The sequence below is a fragment of the Muntiacus reevesi genome, chromosome 7 (assembly GCF_963930625.1).
Source record: "Muntiacus reevesi chromosome 7, mMunRee1.1, whole genome shotgun sequence".
NCBI classification, from domain to species: Eukaryota; Metazoa; Chordata; class Mammalia; order Artiodactyla; family Cervidae; genus Muntiacus; species Muntiacus reevesi.
The window spans coordinates 41,144,333-41,168,874 of NC_089255.1; the positions used below are offsets into that span (position 1 = coordinate 41,144,333).

The window sequence follows — 24,542 nt, forward strand, 5'->3', positions numbered from 1 at the left end:
TCTATCCTAACAAGTAAAAAGCTGAACAAACTGAAAAATCAGCAGCTCGACTTAGATCTGGCAGAATTTAGGTTATAAGGGACCACCCCTAAAACTGGAGAGACAGACAGGGGGATACTGAGAATTACAACTTACTAGAGCAGAAATCCACAGGCAGAAAGCTCCACAGGAACAGTTGCTGGGGTAAGAAAACCTGAATTGTAATTGACAAATTGCTGGAAGCTCAGTGTGGATAAATCTGAGAGATGAAAATTCCAGGTGGACCCAATCATTGGATGCGAGTAGGAGGGGGGAATAATGGGGGGGGGTGGATTCTGTGAGTTTTACCTCCAGGAGCTCTTCCAGATTCTTACAATGAAGAAATTAAAAAAAAAAAAAAATCCCCTGGTGCTTCCTGCATGGGGAGGGGAAAAGTAATCATTTTGAAATAATCAGAGTATCCTGTTCTAACAGAGCCTGCCCTCAAGAGAAATTATTTTACCAGATCCTAAATTATTGGGGTCTTATCAGAGCCTAACTAACCCAGCAGAAAGGAAACTCCCAACTCTAGTCCCTCTAGCCATCCTGTCCCACCTAAGATGGTGGGGACACTTGTGAAGTTCACAAGTGAGCCTGGGGTACAGGCTAACTAAAAGGCTGATACTTAATCATAGGACTGTAGAACACCTCCTCTGCCACCACAAAAAAAACTTAGCACCACATCCTTGAAGGACTATTTCCCGGAGTTCCTTTTAACCAATACATCACATCCCACTTTGAACAAAAAAATTCAAGACATACTAAAACGCAAAAAAAAAAAAAAAAAAAACAGAAGAGAGCAAGCAAGCATCGGAACCAAACTCAGATATGGCAAAGATGTTAAAATGATCAAATGGGAATTTAAAATAACTATGACTGGGAATTCCCTGGCTGTTCGGTGGTTAGGACTTAGCACTTTCACTGCCAGGGCCTGGGTTCCATCCCTGATAGGGCAACTAAGATAGTGCACCCCTCCCCACCCCCACTGCACCCCCACACAAAACAACTCAATATATTAAGGACTGTAATGGAGGTTGAGTTTAATTTCTCTCTGATTGAGTATGGGCTGGACTTATTGGATCACATCTATTGAATAGATTAAAGCAGAAGTGATAGGATGTCTCTTCCAACAGTAGGTTATATGAGTTTCCATCTGGGGTGCTCTCACCCCCTCCTTCTTTGTCCTAGATCTTGTACTATTGAGGAAGCCATACAAAAATGTTCTCGTCACAAGGATCTGTGGCTGCTGCCAACAACCCCCTTGAGACATCTTGAAAATGGACCCTCCAGCTCTTCACAAGAGATCACTGCAACCTCACAAGAGATCAGGAGCCAGTGTCTGGATTCTTGACCCACAGAAACTGTGACCCTAGAAATGTTTGTTGCTTTAAGCTACCAAATCTAGGGCAATTTGTTACACAGCAGTCGATAGCTGACCACATGGAAAGATAATAAAATTCCAGATAGCAGTGGTTTGATAGAAGAATAAGGGAGAAACACCAAGACTATGGACAGAATGAGATGGACTGGAAATGGAGTTACCCGTGTGTATGAAGAGCATCAGAAAATGAAGCTGGAAAACACAAATCTCACCATGTTGGTATGGGAAAAGCCAAAATAAGTATCATAATCTACAGAAAACTCAGTGGTGAAACCAGATCCCTAAGCTCAGTGAGGTGGCTCTGCTATTAGAAGGAGCACTGCCAGTAGAAACCCAGTGTCTTTAAAGCAAATACAGAGTGTCATTATGAAGGAGAGAGTGAAAACAGAAAAGTCTTTCCTTGGAGAAAGAGAGCAAGGACAAATAATCAGCCTTTAAAAAAAAAAAAAATCACAAATGAATGCTTTCCTCTTCTCTTGCTAGCACAAGGGTATCAGATAATTCAAATTCTTTGTATTGAAGGTTGCTTTTTCTGGTCACCTGAATATAAATTAATAAGATGTTCCTGTATATTCATTCTTAACTGGAAGGATTTCTAAGAAACTTTCCAAAGTCATTAGACACGAACAGAGTCCCCAGGACTCTCAACTTTTCCAAGGTGGCTCGGTAGCTTCTTTCCCAAAGTTTCCTTTACTCTGGGATGACCCTGCTCATCCTCCTGACAGAAGAGGGTGCTGAAGGCTAACAGGGCTGATCCAAGTTCTGCTCTCAGCTCCATCTAAGCAGCCACAGGAACTCAGATAAGACCTTTCTCTTTCACAACTTCCTTCTTTATGTGTCACACGATGTTGACAATGCCATGCTTCACAGCACTGATGTCAAACAGATTACAGAGAGAAAAAGCACTTGGCCAACTGTAAAGGGCTGCACAAAGAGAAAAGGGGAATTCCTTTCAGCTGCCACATCTCCCAAAGAACCCTGTCTCTCAGCCACTGCCAACTCCTCAGTCATAGCAGACCTTTTATTAGCAGGGAATGCTTCTCTCCGACATTTGCTGTCTCTTTGATTAGAACCATAACAATATCCCTGTGCTTTCAGCTCGCCGGCCCACCTCCCTTCGTCGCCTGTGGCTGGTGTTATTATTTCTGCCTTCCCTCCGGCTGCTCTCAGAGTTTCCTTTCACTCCCTCTCTGCCTCCTTTCACCTGGGAGATAGCTCCCCCCAGAAAACGCTTCAGCAATGTTTTGAGGAAACCACTGTGGAGTCGCTCTGTTTTCATTTTCCCAAGAATAGCTGCCTGCTGAGTGAGAACGCGTTCTCCACTGTGCTGCCGCCCTAAAAATCGACTCTGAATTGTCTGGCCAGTGCAGTCCATAACTACTGTGGACCAGGGATACTGAAATTCTGAACAACATCTTCTCACTTTCCTAAGACACTGAATTCCCCAGTATTCTAAATCCAGGATGCTTCATCTCCCGCCAACCTGGCCTGCACCCCCTTTTCCATGGAGGGACTGTTGGTGGTTCAGAACATGGACTTCAGAATCTCTACGAGCTTCATTTCTCAGGAGGATCTTGTTAACTGCCTGCCAAGGCCACAGGTCAGCACGAAGTAAGACAGTACATAGGGGCTTCCCCGGTGGCTCAGTGGTAAAGAATCCACCTGCCAATGTGGGAGACGTGGGTTCAAGCCCGGATTCAGGAAGATCCCATGGGCTGCCCAGCAGCTAAGCCCCTGCACCCCAACTAGTGAGCCTGCGCCCTAGAGCCTGGGAGCTGCCGCTACTGAGCCCACACGCTTAGAGCCAGAGCGCTAAGACAGAAGAAGCCACTGCGCTGAGAAGCCCACACACCACAGAGAAAAGTAGCCTCCCCTCGCCACAACTGAAGGAAAGCCCGCAGAGCAACAAAGACCCAGCCCAGCCAAAATAAATAAATAAAATTTTATGTACATATATATATTTTAAAGACAATATGCAGTATGTTTACAGGTGTGCCAGGCACAGATATGGCCTCCAGGAATGCACTGTTAGAATAGAATTACACAGGGTTTCAATTCCTCTTCCAAGCTACCCTAGCTTCTTCCCTCCTCGGCCCGTTCTCCCCGCCACCCCCACCCCACCACTTCCTTCCTTCCTGCAGATCCCAAAAGGCCCCAGCAGGGCCTCGCTCCTCTGCAGAGTGCCGCCGCGCCAGCCCACAGCACTGTCCCCCTCGCTGAATGCCCACCGCGCCGCCTCTGCCACTCATGGGGAAGTGGTCCCGTCTTCCTTCTGCTGTTCATTATCTTTCTTTGCATGCTGTTATTTAACCCAAGCAGGCTTTATTTGCTGACACTGTGGATTGTTATCAATATTTTATCAGACTTCCACCCAGGCCCAGTAATGAAGATGCTGAATTTTAAAACAATGTAAATAAATGCCAATGAATAACACAACAAAGAGGAATGTTGGCTAAATTTAGGGTCCAAAAGTGAGTCTCGTTTTCCTCAGGACTCCCTTTATACCTTCTAGAGCTGTTCTTATTAATAAAGAAGATTCAGTTCCCACCCAGATCTATCAGTAAAATTATCAGAAATGAAAATAACATAAAATATGTAGACGTGTTCTGAAAAGGTGGCAAGAAGATTCTGCAGTTTAAAAAAAAAGTAATTAGATAAAAGTTATTAGATTCTAAGTAGGGTATGATCAACTTCCTGGAAATTACAAAATAAACACCTGGGAGGCTCAGTCTTTAAAACCAGAAAAATATTGAGGTAAAGTTAGTAAAGTTGTTGAAAAAGAGAGCTGGCTATAAACATCAAGGAGGAGTAACCAGGAGAGAGAGAAGTCCCACCATGTAATCTGTGCCTAGTACCCAGAAGTGGATTTCTATCAGCCCTCACAAACTAGGGGTGCCTTCTAGAGTGGAGACACATCCCTTTGCCTCTCTTCCTGGCCCTGACCAAGGAGACAAATAAGGAGTATTTTCAAAGTCAGTATTAAAAAGAGACCAAGGGTGATTTCAAGGGTCACCCAGGGAAATCTCTCCCCACTTACTTGCTGATTTCTGAAAAGTTCTTTCTGTTCCAAGTAGAGACTGAGGCTGAATATGTGAACACAGTTTCACATATTGATGAACAATCTACAAATGCACACAGCGCTAAGCCATGTTTTCTGGGTTTTATTGGGGAAAGTGAACGTATTAGGTGCTCAGTCATGTCCGAATCTTCGCAACCCCACGAACTGTAGCCCTCCAGGCTCCTTTGTCCATGGGATTCTCCAGGCAAGACTATAGGAGAGGACTGCCATTCCCTTCTCCAGGGGATCTTCCTGACCCAGGGCCTGAACCTGGTCTCCCTTTATTAGGAAGAAAGGAATCAAAAAGACCAGTGTGGAATGAGACCCCAGAAGTGATCGACTAGCTTTGAACGTCAAACAAAATAAAGAGAATTTGTGTTCCAGGATCGCCTCCACCAGGTTTGCTGGTATGTTTGCAGGCAGCTCTGCTAGTTAAGTTACTTTGTGACTCTAGTAAAGTTGTGGATTCACTTGGGCCAGCCTTGGGACTGTGCCATGATCAAACAAATACAGTGTTTAGTAGAAAGAATAATTTTAAAGATATTTCCTCCAATTCCTCAAAGAGTGTTGAAGAGGGTTGTTATGGACTAAATTGTATGCCACCCACACAAAATTCCTAGGTTGAAGCTCTAGCCCCCAATGGGACTGTATTTGGAGATAGGACACTGAAGGAGGTATTTAAGATTAAAAGAGGTCATAAGGGTGGGGCTCCAATCCAACAAGAAGAGAACGCCAGGAGTGCAGGCAATGCAGAGGAAAGAACATGTGAGGACACAATGAGGAGGCACTGTCTGCAAGCCAGGAGGAGAATCCTCACTAGAAACCAACTCTGCTGCCTCCCTGATCTAGGGATTCCAGCCTCCAGAACTGTGAAAAAGCAAATTTTTCTTATTGAAGCCACCCAGTTTGAGGTATTCTGTTATGGCAATCCAAGCATATGAATACATATGCCTAGTTTATAACCAACACACACACACACAAACACACACATACATATCTCCCCATAGGGAGACAAAGAACCCAAGTTGACCGTTACAGAATCCTCTTGATGGACTCCAGGGTGCAGGATGGAAAGTCCACAGATTCTCTCATATTAATACTTTTTATCCCATCTCAACACAGTCATTAAAATAGAAAGAATATCTCTTCCTGGGGCATTTATACATACAGGTCAACACACACTTATTATGCACCTGCAATGACACACACTAGGACCTGGGATACAAAGATGAAGATGTCTGCTTTCAAGGTTCTTATAGCAGACTCACCAGTCATTGGGTCTGAGGCCACTGGAACCGGCTGCTCCTTCCTGGTCACCCTCTGCCCACGTCGGCAGGAGGATGCCGAACGTGCCTCTGAGCCTTAAGTCCTAGAGTCTCCAACTCTGTGGATGGATTGGGCTTGGGCAACTTTCCTATCCTGTCTGCTTCTAAGATGTTTTTACCTCTGTGATGTGGGTACCATTGTAAGCTCCATTTTTACTAATAAGAAAAATGAGACAATGAAACTCTATAACTGGGCTGAGGTCATAAGCCTGAGGATTGGAAGCTTGGTGACTCTACAGTTCTGGGCACCTATTACCCTATTATATTCCTTGGTTGCATAACCTTTAATCACTTGTCTTAAGTATTTAAATCATTTGCATTTGTTACTTAGCATCATAATTTAAGGGCTCTCCCTGGTGGTAAAGAATCTGCCTGCAGTGTAGGAGACCCGGCTTCAATCTGGGTCAGGAACATCCCTGAAGAAGCTACCCACTCCAGTATTCTTGCCTAGAGAATTCCATGGATAGAGGAACCTGGCAGGCTACATTAGATTGGGGTCACAAAGAGTCAGACATGATTGAGCAACCAAACCTATTTAATCATAATTTAAAGGAGTTGATGTACACTTTACAGGTGAGACCACAAGGAGGAAAAGACTATAAATAACAGGGTAATCATTAAAAGGGCTTGGAAGACACTCTTCATCCAGGCTCATGCCAACTCTATGCTTCTAATACACCCCCTACCCCACTGATAACTCCACAAAAGGGTTAAAGAACCCTTTTGCATGAAGTTGGTTATGATCATCAAATTCCTGTCATAGCGGACAATTTTCCTGATTTTTTTTAACCTTGAAAATTGTTCCTGTTACAAACTAGGGGTTAAAGCAGGTTTCCGTAGTGTAGTGGTTACCACGTTCGCCTGACAAACTAGGAGTTATCAGTGGGGAGAGCGTGGGGCAGGGGCAAAATAGGGGTAGGGTATTAAGAAGTACAAACTATTAGGTATAAAATAAGCTACAAGGATATATTGTACAACACAGGGAATATAACCAATATTTTATAATGACTATAAATGAAGTATAACCTTCAAAAAGTGAATCACTATATGTACGCTTGTAACATATAATATGGTACAGCAACTACTTCAATAAAAGAAAAAAATTGTTCCTCTTAAAAATTAAGTAGACTGGCAGTTACCAGGGAGTAGGGGGTGGGAGAAATGGGGAGATCATGGCCAGAGGGTACAAACTCTGTTATAATATTAACAGGTTCTAGGAATCTAATGTACAGCATGGTGACTATAGCTAATAATACTGTATCATACACTGAATGTTGCTAACAGGCTAATCTTAAACGATTTTACCACCAAACAAGGGGGTGTTTCTGATAGGGTGTTTCTGTGATGGAGGTGTTAGCTAATGCTATGGTGAGTGGTAATCCTTTTCCAATATGTAAATATATTGTATCAACACACTGCAAACTTTAAAAATACACGTTATATGTCAACTATAGCTCAGTAACCTGGAAAAAATTGTTCCTCCTAAACCTCCTAAACATCACATTCAACTGCCTCTTTTCTATCATTCAGATGGGTAAACAGGAGTTTCTTTTTTTTTTTTTTTTAATGAAGACAGGGTTTATCTTCTCTCCAACCCCACTTTAAGCCTTTAACTGTGTGATTACTCTGCCATCTAGCTTCCTACGCCTATATAGCTGTTCATGAGACTATCCTGGGGCATATTAGAGCTAAGCGCTGCTTTGGTTTAAAATGCATTGTTTTAGATTACTTAACAACCGTTCAATGATCACACACACATACACACAGCAGGAACAAGAAGCATGCTGTCTCTTCAGTAGGAAGACATCCTTGTCAGAAAGGTCAGTCTACAAGGTGGTGAGAGGTAACTGAGCCAGTTGAGATTTCTGCTTGGGAAAAAACATAAGAACAATGGAATAGCGTTCCTTCTTTTCAACAATCTGGAATGCAGATTTTAAGACTTAAAGAGTGAAGTTAACATGAAAAGCCAACATGCAAAACACCAAGCATCCATCTGTTGACTAAATCTTCTAAATTTAGTTGAAAAGAGAAACTGCTTTGTGCTAGTCTGTATATGTTCTATAACAACAGTTTCTTTAAACTTGCTACACTTAAGCTACTCTCAGCTCAGCCCAGTTCAGTCGCTCAGTCCTGTCTGACTCTTTGTGACCCCATGGACTACAGCACCCCAGGCTTCCCTGTCCATCACCAACTCCCGAAGCTTGCTCAAACTCATGTCCATTAAGTCAGTAATGCCATCCAACCATCTCATCCTCTGTCGTCCCCTTCTCCTCCTGCCTTCAATGGGGAACAGAATTTGCCATCCTGCTTATTTAGTAAGAGACAGCAGACTCTTTGAAAACCAAGTAGGAGTTTACCTTTTGTAAGAAACATCTACATTTTCAAGGAAAATCCCCAATGGTAAGGACAGGTCCCTCTCCAGATACCTAGTAGAGCAGGAGTGTTGGGCTGCAACCCACAGCCACAAGACCAAAGAAGGAGCCCAAAGGCAGCAACAGAGACATCAGTGATGTAGTGGAGAGGGAATCTTACAAGTCTGAAGCTAAAGGTCCTGGAGGAACACTAATGCAGACAGAAAACAGGACACACAGCCCTCCTCCTCTGATCCCTTCTCAACGCTACACTCCTCGGCAGAACTCTGCCTCTGTCATTCTCCATGTAGTCTTACTAGCTCTGTCTTATCCAATAGACTCTAAGCATCATGACAGCAAGAACTGTAAACATTCTTTTTTTTTTGCCATCACTTAATCCCTGGTACTTAGCATAGCTGTTCACAATAATGAGACAGTTCATATATATTTGTGAAATGAATGAATGCATGCATGCATGAGCATATCTTTCTTCACTGGATTGACTGTAGAGTTATAGACTTGAAGCCAGGACTTTCTAATCCTAACACTCATCCTCACCTCTATCTCCACCCCATCATCACTGGGTTCCTTGAGGGGTAGCAGCAGTGGAATTTCTGGCATCCAGTTCTGAGCATCGGTGGTAACAGATATTTTCACTAAAGAAGTTCCCTACCCCACAGTAATGTAAGACATTTTTTTGTCTGTGGCTTCAGACCCTCTGACCTTATATATTAATTAACTTTTAAGTTAAAAGAAAGAGAAAGAAGTTCAAAGGTCACTATATAATTTTTAATTTTTTTTATATTTTAGGCTGTGCCACACGGCATGCAAGATCTTAGTTCCCCAACCAGGGACCCAGCCCATGTCCCATGCACTGGGAGCACAATGTCTTAACCACTGTACTGCCAGGGAAGTCCCAACAGGTCATTATATGATAAAGGAGTCAATTCATTAAGAAGATATAATAATGTTAAATATATTCTCACCTAACATTGAAGCATCTAAATATATTAAGCCAATACTAACAGATCTGAAAGGAGAAATAGACAACAACATAATAATAGTAGGGGACTTCAATACCTCTCTTTCAATAATGGATAGATAAATAATCCAGACAGAATATCAATAAGGAAACATTGGACCTGAACCATATTGCAGATCAAATGAACCTAACAGATATACATAGAACATGCTATTCAACAGCAGCAAAATACTCATTCTTCTCAAATACATAGAACAATGAAAACAGGGTACTGATCTACAGAAAGAGTGTGACCTGTTTGGATACACAAGGCACTCATTCCATAGTTCTTTGATATTCTAACCCCTGGAACAGCAGAGCTCAAGGAGTCAATTCACTCTTCAGACCCTTGGAGCCACGACCATTCCAACTCCTGGTGGCCATTCAATGGGCCAATGAAAGTGAGATGTATGCTCCTAGTGCCTTCAGCCGTCTCCTCGAGGGTCCTCAGATGCCTAGAGTAAGTCTTGCATCAAGTATCCAGTCTTTAAGACCCTGTACCACCCAAAACCATCCACAGCCAACAATCTGTACACTTTTACACATCAACTCACTGGATACTTGGAACAGTTCCATAAGGTAAATCTGGTTATCATGCTTATTTTATAGATGAGGTTGCTGTCCTCTAGAAGGTCCCACATTTCATTGACATTTTATTATGAAAATAACTAACCAATTAGTGTGTTTAAATGTAAGAACGGAGGGCTTCCCACGTGGCTCAGTGGTAAAGAATCTACCTGACAACGCAGGAAACTCCGATTTGATCCCTGGTCTGGAAGATCCCACATGCTGCGGAGCAACTAAGCCCATGTGCCACAATTACTGAGCCTGTGCTCCTGAGCACGGGAGCAGCAACTACTGAGACCGCACGCTGCAATTACTGAAGCTCGAGCTTTCTAAATCCTATGCTCCGCAACGAGAGAAAAGCCACTGCAATGAGAAGCCCAGTGCACCACAACCAGAGAGTAGCCTGTGCTCAATGCAACTAGAGAAAAGTCCATGCAGCAACAGAGACCCAGCACAGTCAAAAATAAAATAAAAAATATGAGTGGGAATTTTCACTCAGACAGTAAGGGTTATTTGGGGGTGATTAGGCAGCACTGTAAACCAGCTATTTTCCACATAAATAAAAAATCAAAGAAAGAGAAGTTGAACTTGCAAGGAGAGATTCTGAGGCATACACTTGCATGGAGGTTGCCACAGCTGTATTAGACCCTGATCTATCCTACTTCACAGGCTCTCAAGAAATGAGCCTCGCAAATTGTACCTCCCAGCTCCTCCATCTCCACTTCTCTCCATCTCTGCCTCTCTCTCCCTCACTTCCTGGGAGGGCTTAGCTTCCGTCTTGCCCAACGGTGGAGGAATTGCATGACCAGGCAGACATAAGGATACTTCTCTTGACTCAGGCATCCACATGGCACAATTAGGTCTCAGAATCTAGTACCCTGTGCAGAGGCTATGCACTTAAGCTCCAATTTCTATCAAGAAGTTTGACAGACTTTTGTCTCATTTTCCCACAAAGCATTGCACTTGAAAAGGCAGGAAGTAAATATCCTACAGGTAGCCTGGGGACTAGCCCAGTGTGGCTAGCATCGGAAGTGGGGGCAGTCTGGCTATGGACCTATGACCTTTAACTTGTGAGGTGTGTGCTAACTCTAGTTAGTTAGTTTAGTTCAGTTCAATCGCTCAGTCGTGTCTGACACTTTGCGACCCCATGGACTGCAGCATGCCAGGCTTCCCTGTCCATCACCAGCTCCTAGAGCTTGCTCAAACTCATGTCCATCGAGTTGGTGATGCCATCCAACCAACTCATCCTCTGTCATCCCCTTCTCCTCCTGCCTTCAATCTTTGTTAATACCAGAATTAAATTTTAGTATACTGGTTAGTAACAGAACATTTTCCAATTATTGTTTCTAACTTTTATAAGCTTTTTTATTTCCCCACTACTTAATTGGTGTATTTTGTATTTTGGTAAATTTTGTATTTGTGAAAATTACTTGAGGACCTTGTGGGGCAGTGGAACACACCATATTTTTTTTTCTAATAAAACTAATGAAAAATTTTTTTTCATTTAACAGCTTTTAACCTAGTGGCAGTGTTTTCAGGAACAAATTAAAGTCATTAACAAGAGATAAGGTTATTTAGAAAACCTATAATGAAGGCTCCAAATGAGGAGCAGTCATCTCCATGAGGTGCTCCCTTGGTAATAAAGAAGCTAGGATACTCAGGAATCATATAATGAAGACTCCTGATCATGGAGAAAAGTTTAAAGGAAATTGTGTTTAAGATTACTTACCCAAAAAGTTCCAAATATGAAAACATTTGTGAAAACATATTCTTTTCATGATGGACTGAATGTATCATCTGTGCTAGCCATCCCCACTTAATCTGAGGGAATGGCAGTAGGAGTTAATTAGCATCAAAGGACAAACAGATGCACCACTGTCATCTTAAAATGGGATTTGTGGGTATGTGAAAAGAGACCACAAGATAAACCAGATTCAGTCTATGAAATGCAACTAACTGGAATGCCAAGAAACAGGTTCCATTTTTTCTTATTTGATGCTTTTATTGATTTGCCGTTGCTGCCATGAATGTTTATCACTTTGTCAACTAGTCCTTTATTATGTAATCTTTTTATTATTTAGGAAATAAAACAAAACCTCCTTTAGCATTAACATAATGCGATATTACTCTTTATGGGCAACTATTAACAGTTTTAGTAACCTACATATCTTTGGTTCCCTGGGTAAAGGCTTATTGATTTTTCTAGCTCCTGCTGTTAATTCTTGATGTTTGGCAGTGGAGGCTCAGCTAGTCTACACAGGGAAGCTGTTTACAAGATCAGCATAATTATTATGGGGTTGTATAATGTGCATGAGGCTACTGGTACTTAACACTCTTTACAACTTTATTAAGCAAGGCTGTTTTTTCCTTTCATTGCTGCAACATCTAAAACCATAAACATACCTACAGTGATCCTATTCTAAAACCTGGATTATACACAGTAAGAAGTTACACAGTTACTCCTGAATACATACCTGTCTTAAAATGTGTTTGAAGAGGCCAATGAGATCCTGCATTACTGGCCCCAGAATCACTGTTATATATAAGCAGGAAAAAAGGCTGATGTTTCTCTTAACACTAATCTCTCTCCTCATCTCTCCAAGTGCTTCTTCAGTCTCCCCCCTTTCACAGGGACCTCAGCAACTCTAGTCACAGTCCCTGTTGACAGAAATTCATTCCTCCCTTCCCTTTTGTTAACGCTGTTAAGATCTAAGGCTAACTAAATTGTTGCAGGAAGGAGGACCCAAGAATGGGCTCTTGTCTGACACTCAGAAATGAATTGTGCAAGGAGACACATATACTGACAAAGCAAGAGGCTTTATTGGGAAGGGGCACCTGGGTGAAGAGCAGGAGGGAGAACCCAAAAGGACTGTGACTGGCAACCTCGGGTTTTACAGTAATGGGGTTAGTTTCGGGGTTGTCTCTGGCCAATCACTCTGACTCAAGGTCCTTCCCGGTGGTGCACACGTTGCTCAGCCAAGGATGCCAGTGAAAAGGATTCTGGGAGGCTGGTAAAATATACGGGCGGGTGTTTCTTCTCTCCTTTTGACCTTTCCCCAATACTTCCAGCTGGTGGCAGCTCATTAGTTCCACGTTCCTTACCAGGACTCCTGCTCCTGAGCTTGCCTGACTAAGAAGATGGCAGACGAAGGTCTCAAAATAACCACCTTACTGGGGTCTTGGATGCCAGGTTCTTTTATAAATCAAGATGCAGGCAGGTGAGGAAACAAAGGGAAAGAAGTCTTTAATCTTGCAAATATTTCCTAGAATGGCAAGCCTCAGGCAGAGGATGTGTTAATTTCTTCCTTCCTGCCATCTACAGGTGGATAGGGTTCTGAACAAAGGCACTTTAACAGTCAGGCAGAGGGGCAGGATTCTCTGAGGGGGCCAGTATGTTATAAGTTTAAAAAGCAATGGAAAGCAAGTCGAAGAAACAGTTCCCAATGGGTGTCAGAATTGGCTTTTCCCTGCAACACTGCTATAAGCTAACACATACAAGAAGTTACTATCTTGCTGGGTCAGGGTGGGTGGTTTCAGTCAGTGTTTCCCCTAACAGAATTAATAAAGGTTTTACAGTAACACGGGCTTCACTGGTGGCTCAGTGGTTAAAAAAAAAAAAAAACATCACCTGTCAGTGCAGAAGACACGTTTGATCCCTGAGTCAGGAAGATCCCCTGGAGGTGGAAATGGCAACCCACTCCAGTATTCTTGCCTGGGAAAGTCCCATGGACAGAGAAACCTTGAGGGCTCTAGTCTACGGGGTTCCAAGGGTCACATATGACAGAGAGACTAAAGGACAATAACATTACAGTGAGACAGCTGAATGGCAGGCTGCTAAACAACCAAGTGAGTTGACCAAGGGCACCAAAGTACTGGTCAGCAGCCACCCAGAAAAGGTCAGCAGCAGCATCCCTTAGATTCCAGCTGAATCTGGTAGCTGGCACCCAAGGAGGGGTTTAAATTCTGCAAAGTAACTCCAGACAGGGCTTTAGTCTTTACCATTGAAACAGAACTGGGAGTCTTTACAACTGATTTGTTATCTTTGTTACTGTTATTTCTCTTGCCTGGAAGTTTGCCCTGTTGTTCTCCTAAGATCTTTATTACTAAGACCTGTTCAAAATGGCTTCTCTTCTGTCAAGAAAGCCATGACTGGTTCTCTTTCTCTGATGATCTCCTACCGATCTGCTGACAAAACAAGTCCAGGAAAGTGACCAACAGCAGACATTCCGAGGTAAAGGGAATGTTGGCCATTTTGGCCAGAAGGACGGCTTCCTGAAATGCATCCTTTGAATTCTTAGGATGGGGTCCAATTGAGGACCCCAGCAGCCACTCTCAGAAACCAGAGATATTTTAGTCCTTGCCCCACAATCAGTGGTTCTGAAACAATTCAAGTAGGTTAGGGATTTCTTCACAAGCAGATAAGATGTTTAGGGGATAAGGGGACCAATAGGAACAATGTGAGGGGTTGGGAGAACAGAAGGAGGGAGTGGGGCATTGTGGGTCTAAAGGCTTTCAATTCTTCGGCTGTGGAATCCAGCATTTGTTTATAGAACTCAGAAGGTCAAGTCTGGAATTAGCTCAAGGGAGTGGTCACTGATGAACTGATAAACATAGTAGTCTGAATTTAAAACGATTTTCAGTAAAAACAAAGTCAGCCCTGCTTTCTTTGAATTATTTTCTCATTAACCAAATGACTTTAAATTGAGACATTATATGATAATTAGCCCATCTAGATAAACTTGTTAATTCCAATCTCAATTCTTTTAAAGCTCTTATAGACAGAGGACCCCTGGAGGAAGCACACCCAATAATCTCCTCTTTAGCCACTATATAGCTTTGATTGCCACCCTTGTATATACCCAGTGATATCAATAAACTGAGCCTTTAATTTTCTAGATTAACCCTCGAGAAATATCTAGTAGCTCAGCCTTCTCTTTTTTCCTTTTTCAATTTTTGTGGATATTGAGGAAATTAAAACACCCTGTTTTACCCTTAGTCATTCCACTAGAACAGCTTTGTTCTGCCTACCCAAAACCCCAATTCTCTATGGTACCAATTTTTAAAGATAGTTTTCAACAAGAACTATGTCTCAGGCAGGTTATGCAGAGCAAGCTAGTTTAAAATTATCAGGGGCATTAGCCATATAGATAGCTGTTGAAGGCCAGGGTCTCTGGTTTTTCTGAAACGGTAAAAAGGGTCCATAAAAAGTGAAAAAGTAATGGTGGCCAACCAGATTAAAGTCATTACCAAATCTGCTCATTCATTCATTGTATTTTTTTCTGCATGCCTGTCCTATGAAACATGCTATGCTAGTCACTTAGGATCTAGCTGGAGTGGAAATCAGAGAACACCAAAGATGGCCCTTAAATCAGATCCTATAAGGAATAGTTCAAATAATCAGGAATGGTTTCGCCTGAAATAAGGTTTCTGAAGATGAGAATCCTCATGCCTAAATAATTAGCCAGTTTTCTTGCAGAAGAAAGATTAGACTTGTTTTATATAGGACCACATAGAATCAATATCAATGGGTGGAAATCAATGGAAGGAAATAACAAGAACTTGCTCTCAGAGCAATCTAAAGATAGAATCAGATGTGTGCAGAGGAGCAGAAGCCTAATTAGCAAAGTTGTTACCTGGGGCACTCTAAACTGCACCACTGGATACCCCACCTCTAAAACAAATCTTAACCTGATGCTTCAGAGCAAATCACCTCTAACTCTATGACCCAAAGGCAATCACTGATAATATACTATTAGGCCTCAGAGTTGTTTTATTAAAGGAGTTAATTTAAGTAAAGCATTAAGAACAGTGCCTGGCACAGCATTCACTCAAAAAGTTTTATCAATTTTAGGTAAAAGCATTAAGTCTATGGAGAACTACTGTGATGAAAGACTTCAAAATGGACCAAAAAATTACTGTTTTTCATGGAACTTAAATCTTTGCCTACACACTTTTTGGGTAAGGAACCCCGAGCTTTTGTGTTAAAAGCTATTTTACAACTTTCCAAGTTATACATAAGTGATACAGACATGCACATTGTCTACACACATTTACCCACAGACACGAACATTTGTCTGGTGGATAACTGACTTCCCTTCTCTGTTTAAAAAAAAAAAAAATCCAGTTTTACATTTATTTATAAATTCATTATAGAAATCCTTGATTCATCTATTGTGATGCTTTCAATTCTCCTTTGAACTGGTAGAAAAATCTTACTGGCTTCATTAATGAGTTAAGTAAAATCTTCAACAGGTCCTTTAACAGGTCCCATTCAGTCCAAACTCAGTAATTCAACCTAAGACCATATACTCTTTGTTTTAATGGTAGTTTAAACCTCTCCTGTAGAATCTATTGTGTTTTGCCACCAACATTATTGAGCTTGAGCTTACCTGGTGGTCCTGTCATTAGGACTCCAAACTCTCACTGCCAAGGGCCCAGTCTCAATCCCTGGTCAGGGAATTAACATCCCACTTGCAAGGTGTGGTCAAGAAAAAAAAATTATCAACCTTTTACTAGCAAATTTAATTCAACTCTTCCAACAATTCAGTATCTACTATTAATACACAATGTATAATGCTACATGCTATGGTAAATATGAAGATAACTTATCACGTAAATGCATCCTTTGGGGACGAGGGAGTCTTTCAACCTTAAAATTAAAATAGTACTTCCTGTCATGTAAATTCATCTTTGGGGACAAGAGGTACAGTCTTTCAACCTTAAAATAAGTGTGCTGTGGGTATTAAGAATATTAGCACTGATGTCAGTCTCAAGTTCCAGTCTTGACGCCATTCTAACTTAGGAAGACTTTGCAGAAACTGCTTAATCTCTAGCTTTGTAATGATATCCACAAATGTGGATATCCACAATGTGGATATATCAATCCACAGTGGACTGAGACTCGAAAAACATAATACACATAAAAGCACTTAGCATAATGTCTCACACATACATTTTTAAATTATTTTCTTTTGTTGTCATAGTTGATATACAATGTTGGGGCACATACATTTTTAGTGTATAATAATCTTTAGCAGTAAGTTATTCAACTCTGAATAGAGACCATCTGCTCACACCAGCCTTCCTACCCACCACACCCACAGGGCCAGGACTGACTAGAGAACGTTCCCTTCCACGTAATTCTCAACTAACACACAATTCTCACAGGAACATTTACGTAGGACTATCCCACTAGAGCAGTGTTCATCTTTCCCCCAGTTCTCATACCCAAATATATCACTTCATTTACTTAAATCACTGTTTAGGCCTCTCCTCTTCACCTAAAATTTTTTACTCTTGCTCAACTGGTATTGCTTCTCACCCAGCCACTCTATCTGTAACATAGAAAACTTTACTGTTTGATCTCCTCTCCTAAAATTCTATCCACTTTCTTACCCTGTTTGAAACCTGTTCCCTGAACACTTTCCCAGAAACACTTAAAATTTCATTAGAAGTCCACCAGAGAATTACCATGTACTCCTGCAACTCGGCCAGTAAGAGCTGAATTTACCATGAAGCTCTTGAGACCTAAGCTTCAGGATCCCTAACCTCCAAGAGCGCCTTTCAAGTCTTAACACTGTATTCAACTGTTTTTGAAGTTTTCTAACAAAACCACTATTTTGCCTTTCCTTCTACTCTGTTGAATCTTCATTTTACCTGCTCTTGGGAATAACCCAGAACAGCCTTCTCCACGTTTATCATTTAATCTCTAGACTTTAAGGCTAAGATCTCACCCAGTCGGGAAAATGAGATCCCCAAACAGCAGACACTACTCATAACCTGAGAACAACCAGTCAAGCCTATCTTGTCATAGTTCAGTTCAGGGTTAGTCACTCAGTCTGGTCTCTGTGACCCCACACTGGGCACCTGTCTATGGAATTCTCCAGGCAAGAACACTGGAGTGGGTTGCCATTTCTTTCTCCAGGTTATTCAGGGACAATGCCACACCACACACTGCAAGATCCCCACCCAAAAGTGGGCCCCAGAGGGAGCCCAAGATAGGCTCCTGTCCTAGCTCAAGAGTAACCCTTCCAGTTGTTCGGGCCAAAACCCTTAGAATCACTCTTGGTTCTCTCCCACACCTAATCCTTCAACAAATCCTGTCTTCCTCTTCAGAAGTCATTTTGACTTGTGTGCTAGTTGACTAGCTCAATTTTCATGCTGCCTATTCTGATAGACTTGTTTTTCTGTTAAACCCTGCCCCACTAAAAGCTACTTTTGTTCATAAGACCCATTTCACTTTTAATCACCTCACCCAAACATGTTCAGAAATTTACAAGCTTTCTTGTAAACTGGTGAATTATCCCAAAAGCCAGGACTACTAAACACTAGGTAAATGCTCAGAGCAGGTCTTTTTTTTCCCCCCAGAGCATATCTAAATGACAGCAACTACTCAAAGAGTCCAATTCGTCTCAGGTTATATGTTGCATGCTGCTATATGTAGTGGGCACCCTAACTAACAAAAAACGACTTTTTTGAAGTATAAAGCTAAAACTGACATTACAAGAGTTCAGCATGAATACTTTTGCATAAGCCAGGGAAAATAAGTATTTTTAAGTTGAATCCAGAGAAGTAAATTTTTAAAAGATTTCACTCATAATTGAAGTTTTGAAAACTTTTATTTTATATACAAACAGCTAGTATTATTTCCGCCTAAAGTTGATGTGCTGGATGAGCCATCTAAGGAAGTTCAGTTAGTCCAACTGAAAAAAAAAAAAAGAAAAGAAAATGAATTAATTCAAAATGCCTTAAATATCCATTTTATTCTCAGAAATGGTTCATTGTAGAATGAGGTTTAAACTGGAAATCTGACCCACCCAAACTAGTAATCCAGACCTAAATAGCTTAAATATTTACTGAACACCTATTACAAGCTGCTCCATGAATCTCAGCTTGATCTGTAACTGAATTTTAGTATTGGGACACCCACTTCTACCATCAAAGAAATTTCCCAGTAGAAAAACATTGCTTCAGAAAATTATCCTTACCAAAAGCTCAGGACTGTCATTTAGTAACTAATTACACAGCTAATATTTTGTTCCTCATTGTGTGCCAGACACTATTCTATAAGACATTCATAAATAAATTCATTTCTTCTTAATCTCTTAATCACAAAACTGGCAGACTTGAGTCCATTCTCCCATCTGTGATAGAGTTATTTCAACTTCCAACACTAAACAAGTATTTCTTAAGTATTTGGTCAAAATCAAAAGTTTAAGCTTAAGATACTTTGTCACAGAAATCGCACATTAACATCTTACATTAACATTACATTACATTAACATCTCCGCTATTACATTAACAAATTATACCCATGGTAATACTTCAACATAAGAGCTTCTAATTTAAACAAATACGTTGTACTCAACATTGTTGCATTCTAATTACTAATAAAAAGGTAGCGACAGAATTTTGTATCTCAAAGAGCCAGTTAGAAATTAATCTTCAACTTAAAAAAAACTCGAACATTTAAGTGACTTTTAGGAGCCAAGAAACCGTCACATATAATCTTTGCAACAACCCTACTATTTATTTTTCACAGGAAAAAAACTTAAAACTTTGAGTGACCTGACCAAAGTCATGACTATTAAATGACAGACTTCTGAATTCTAAAAAGATCTATCTAGCCCCAAACCTCAAGCTCATTCCACTACACGACCCTATTCAGTTATTTCAGGGCAGCGATCAACGCATGTATTTTGCCGAAAATTAACAAGGTATGATTAGTGATCTAGTGTTTCATTTTAGCGACTTCTGAAAAGTAATGGTTACCCAACATTACATATAGCACCTAAAACTAACAGAAGTGGGTAAAAAGGTATTAGAAAAACTACTTTTCCCCGTCTTCACATCCCCCCCAATAATATTAAGATGACTGCCGAGCCTCTCAACTGTGTTGTCCGCTACAAAGGAAGAGCCCTGCTACCTAAAAGAAAAACCGCATTGATCAAACGCCAACACCCAACTGCCGGCTTGTCGGCCCCTCCCGAAACAGGAGACCATGGCGTCCGCCAGCGTACCTTAATGAAGCCGATGTCCTTAGCATACTGGCGGAAACACTGGCGGCACATATTGAGGCCGTATTTCCGGATCAGACCATGCCGGTTTGAGCAGACCCGGCTGCAAAGAGAAACGGCATTATCATTAGTCACAGAAAGTAAAGTATCGGCACTCGGCGGGGGGCACCATTCGCACTGCAGGTCACCACGGACTCATCCGAGGCCTATAAATGGCGGCAGCCACCTCTCCGATTCCGTCTCCCCCCACGCGCCGCCCGTGGGGTCCTCTACACTCTGTTTCAAGCAGCGTCGCGCCCCAAAGCAACCCTTTCATACAGCCACATTCTGTTTCTCACCAAGAGCGAGAACCCTGGCCGAATTTTCTCGGATGGCTCCAGTAGAGCTGCTGGTGACCCATGTTACTTTCTCGGCTGCAACGAGGTAAAAGGAACGAGAAAGCGTACGCATGCGCTCTTCAAAATTTTAGAACAGTTTACCCAGAAGGCAGTGCTGACAAATGGTGCGTGCGCAATGCGTCTACGGAGTCTCAGGGGCGGGGAGAGGCTTGGAAATATTCTAGGCGGGCACAGCTGATGACGTCACCACACCTCAGCCTCAAGTGTTGTCTTGCGCTTCCCTGCAATCGCCGGGCGCGGTGGCGCGCGCCTGTAGTCCCAGCTACTCGGGAGGCTGAGGCTGGAGGATCGCTTGAGCTCAGGAGTTCTGGGCTGCAGTGCGCTATGCCGATCGGGTGTCCGCACTAAGTTCGGCATCAATATGGTGACCTCCCGGGAGCGGGGGACCACCAGGTTGCCTAAGGAGGGGTGAACCGGCCCAGGTCGGAAACGGAGCAGGTCAAAACTCCCGTGCTGATCAGTAGTGGGATCGCGCCTGTGAATAGCCACTGTACTCCAGCCTGGGCAACATAGCGAGACCCTGTCTCTTTTGAGCCTCCAGGAAAGAGTTTTGAACTTTTAAGAAATAAACGATGTAACTATTCTGTTTCTTCCTCGTCGTCTGAGCCTTTTATATTCTTCTAATTAAAATTTTGCACTCAAAAAAAGAATTTTGTCCCTGAACTCAGCACTGACACCTACTGGAATCAAATTGCAAAATAACTTAAAATCAACTGTAATAATTAGGAGTGGACGGTAGGAGTTGCTGTTTTGTTAGGCAACTTCTTTTTAATTGGCCCACAGCTTCTAGAGACACCTACACTATTCCAGAAAAATGACATGAGATAATGTCTTCAATATTTAAGTGTAGCTAGTTGAGTTTAAAGTAAGAAAAAGTAAATAGCCAATGTGTGCTGCTTTGACTAGATGATTTGGTAATAAAGCAACTTGGGAAAACCAAATGCCATCCAATAAACTAGTGAAAACTGTCCCTAAAATCCACGTAGTCATTTATAATGTCTCTAAATAAACCTAAAATTATACATGGCTCTGATATCAAAGCTTTAACCAGATCTATAAAATGTACCACAGGGTGCAATAATGCAGAAAACTTTTACACATGAATTCTTATACTAGAATTGAAATACCATACCTCTTGAAGATATATTGTTTCAGGTCTAGTGCCCCTCCCAATCTAAATTAGGCGCTTTGTTGCCTGATAAAGGAAGGAGTCAAGCCAGAGATTTAAAAACTGATATTAAAAAAAAAAAAAAAAAAAACTGGTATGACCTGATCCTGTTCTCAAAACGAATGTCTTGAGAAAAATAGAACTATCTCAGAACCCTTCCTTCCAGTTTCAGCTCTTTTGTTTTCTTTTCAGTTTCAACTTTCATGACTCTAAGTAGGTAGGACAACTGTATTCAATGATAGATGTACTTATAGAGCACAAGAAGAGCAAAGAAGAAAGATTAATTCCAGGGTGAGTTTCATTTGAGGGGCCTTTGAAGCAGACCTTAAGTGAAGCGTGAGGTTTACACAGGCAGCACTTGATGGAAGGGAGTGAGAGGACAGCTTTGAGCCCAGAACTGGAGTTGGGAGAAGCTTAAGGAGGATAACAACCTTGGGGAACTAGAGAGGAGGATGCACAAAAGACCTAGTGACAGATGATTAATTAAAATTTAAAGCCTGACTGTAGACGGTCCAATGTCAAGCTTCTACAGTTTGCCTGGAATTTGTGTCAGTCATAAATGTGTAGTTTCCAAAATCCATATGCTTCTCAGAAGCTAATCAAACATTTGCCCGCCTATAGCTTCTCAGGCCTTTCCTAGTTGTTCTCCGTAATTGTTAAAAGATAACAATGGTACTGAGATCAGTTCCATAAATATTTTCAATACTCTGCTATAAAATCCTCAAGGGAGAAGGGGGAGGATAAACAAGAAACAATTAATTACACTTGAACAATAACAATCTCTTATAGCATAAACTATCTTGAACTATGGTGATATTCAAGTAGTTCTTAATGTTTATTCTGGTCTTGAAAATTCGTCTCCTTGATGGAGATATTACGAAACTGCAGTTGAAAAGCTGTACTTCCCGCTCAGTCTTAAGATGATATAGCACCGTCTATCTCCATCAGTGGAATTACCAATTTCTTTTTCAATAAGAAAGCTGAGAATACCAGAATACAGTGTTATCTGTCTACCTATGTATTCATCCACTCAGAAGTGTATGTGTGTTATACCTATGTATATGTATAAATGTGTCCATATACACATTTGTACTTATCTTTATATATGTTTATTACTTCTCTTTTCATTTACACAAACAGAATACCATACCCAGTATTTTCACAGATAGATCATAAAGCATCTTAGAAGAGTATAAAAGCTGTAAAGAAATAAGTAGCAAAAGTAGAAGATGAAGTTAAATGGAAACATATTTGAACATTCTTTTGCATACTTAAAGTGTAGTCATATCTATATAGTGTATCTATATTATAAAGTAGGTCTATAAAATAAAATTCTGGAAATGGACTCAGAGACCAAAGAATATGAAGTTTTAAAAATGTTTTATAGAGGTTACCAGTTTGCCTTCTATGGACATTATAACAATTCAGCCTCATACCCATAGAATGTATCTGTTTTTCCACACTCCCCCAACAATGTGAAGTAACAAAATTTTTTTTTAACAAACTTTTTTCATAATTGGCTTTCTAATGGCCTAAAAATGACAACTGTTCATTCTATTTGAATTTTGATGATGCAGAGCATGTTTTCCTATGTTTATCAGTCAGCCATGTATCTTTATCTGATAATTTCTCCTTGCAGCCTACAGTCCACTTTCTTAATGTTTTACTGGGCTGTAGTTTGTGTATTTGTAAATGATTACATGAAAGAAAATTATCCCTTTGATCATCATATTGGTTGCAAATAGTTTTAAAACTTTTGTATCAAAATTTATAAAATTGATAGGTTTACAAATTTTTTTCCACTGTGTTTTCTTGTAGTACTGTTATAATTTTGGTTTTCATTTTAAATCCTGAATCCACCCAAAAGTTATGTCTCCATCCCCCACGAGTATGGGAGAAATCCAGTTTCTTTCCCTACCAAATGGCTTGCTACCTATTCTAACACAAGAAGGATTAACCAAATGCATACTAATCAGTAAGCTTACTCTATTCTAGCACAAAATAGGCCCTCATACATATTTGTTAAATGATATCCATTTACTCATTCATTCATTCTGCAAATATGCATTGAGTACCTACAATATGTGAACATTATGCTTGATCTTAAATATAACAGTAGTGACCCAAGAAGTTGTCCAGGAAGCTTGTAGTCTGTTGGTGAAGACAGGCACGAAATAAGTAATCATATAGCAATAATTTTGGACAAGATAACCTAAGATTCCTCTTGTTGTGAACATCCAAATTTGCTAGACAAAACATGGTACATTTTAAAAGGCAGAGCTGAGCTCCATGGACTCTCAAAGATCGCATACTAAGAAGTAACTGAAAACCACAAAGGCTGCTCTGGAGAGATTTGTCTAGCTAGCTTATAGGACCTGGATTCCAAAGAGAAAAAGAGGCAAGGCTTTGGGTAACGGTATTCAATTAAACTGCAGAGTGGAAATTCATGAAGTTTTCTTGGAAGAATTAAATACAGCATTTGAGACTTAAGTTCTAGTACTATTTGTTCTACCAGTGACTATCTGTGAGGTCACAGGCAAATTCCTTTACTCTTTTTGACCTCCACTACTTTGTGTAAAATGAGAGAATTGAATTAGAATACTATAAACTGTGTTTCAAGGTAAGAGAAACCCAAGTAAGATGGTAGGCACTAAGAGAGGGCATCAGAGGGCAGACAGACTGAAACTACAATCACAGAAAACTAGCCAATCTGATCACATGGACCACAGCCTTTTCTAACTTAATGAAACTAAGCCATGCCGTGTGGGACCACCCAAGACAGATAGGTCATGGTGGAGAGGTCTGATAGAATGTGGTCCACTGGAGAAGGGAATGGCAAACCACTTCAGTATTCTTGCCTTGAGAACCCCATGAACAGTATGAAAAGGCAAAAAGATAGGACACCGAAAGATGCACTCCCCAGGTCAGTAGGTGCCCAATATGCTACTGGAGATCAGTGGAGAAATAAGTCCAGAAAGAATGAAGGGATGGAGCCAAAGCAAAAACAACACCCAGTTGTGGATGGGACTGGTGATAGAAGCAAGGTCCGGTGCTGTAAAGAGCAATATTGCATAGGAACCTGGAATGTTAGGTCCATGAATCAAGGCAAATTGGAAGTGGTCAAACAGGAGATGGCAAGAGTGAACATCGACATTCTAGGAATCAGTGAACTATAATCACTGGAATGGGTAAATTTAACTCAGATGACCATTATATACTTCTGTGGGCAGGAATCCCTT

At 41.1% G+C, this 24,542-nt stretch overlaps 1 protein-coding gene across 1 annotated transcript; it reads right to left on the reverse strand.

Moving 5' to 3' along the window:
- Nucleotides 1–18,308: 18,308 nt before the first annotated feature.
- On the reverse strand, nt 18,309–20,225 carry RPS29 (ribosomal protein S29). The gene is made up of 3 exons (XM_065940588.1): nt 20,076–20,225; nt 19,741–19,840; nt 18,309–18,423 (listed from the first exon to the last, which is right to left on the reverse strand). The coding sequence occupies exons 1-3, from the start codon at nt 20,135–20,137 to the stop codon at nt 18,415–18,417; spliced, it is 171 nt and encodes a 56-aa protein (XP_065796660.1). The 5' UTR covers nt 20,138–20,225; the 3' UTR covers nt 18,309–18,414.
- Nucleotides 20,226–24,542: the final 4,317 nt, after the last annotated feature.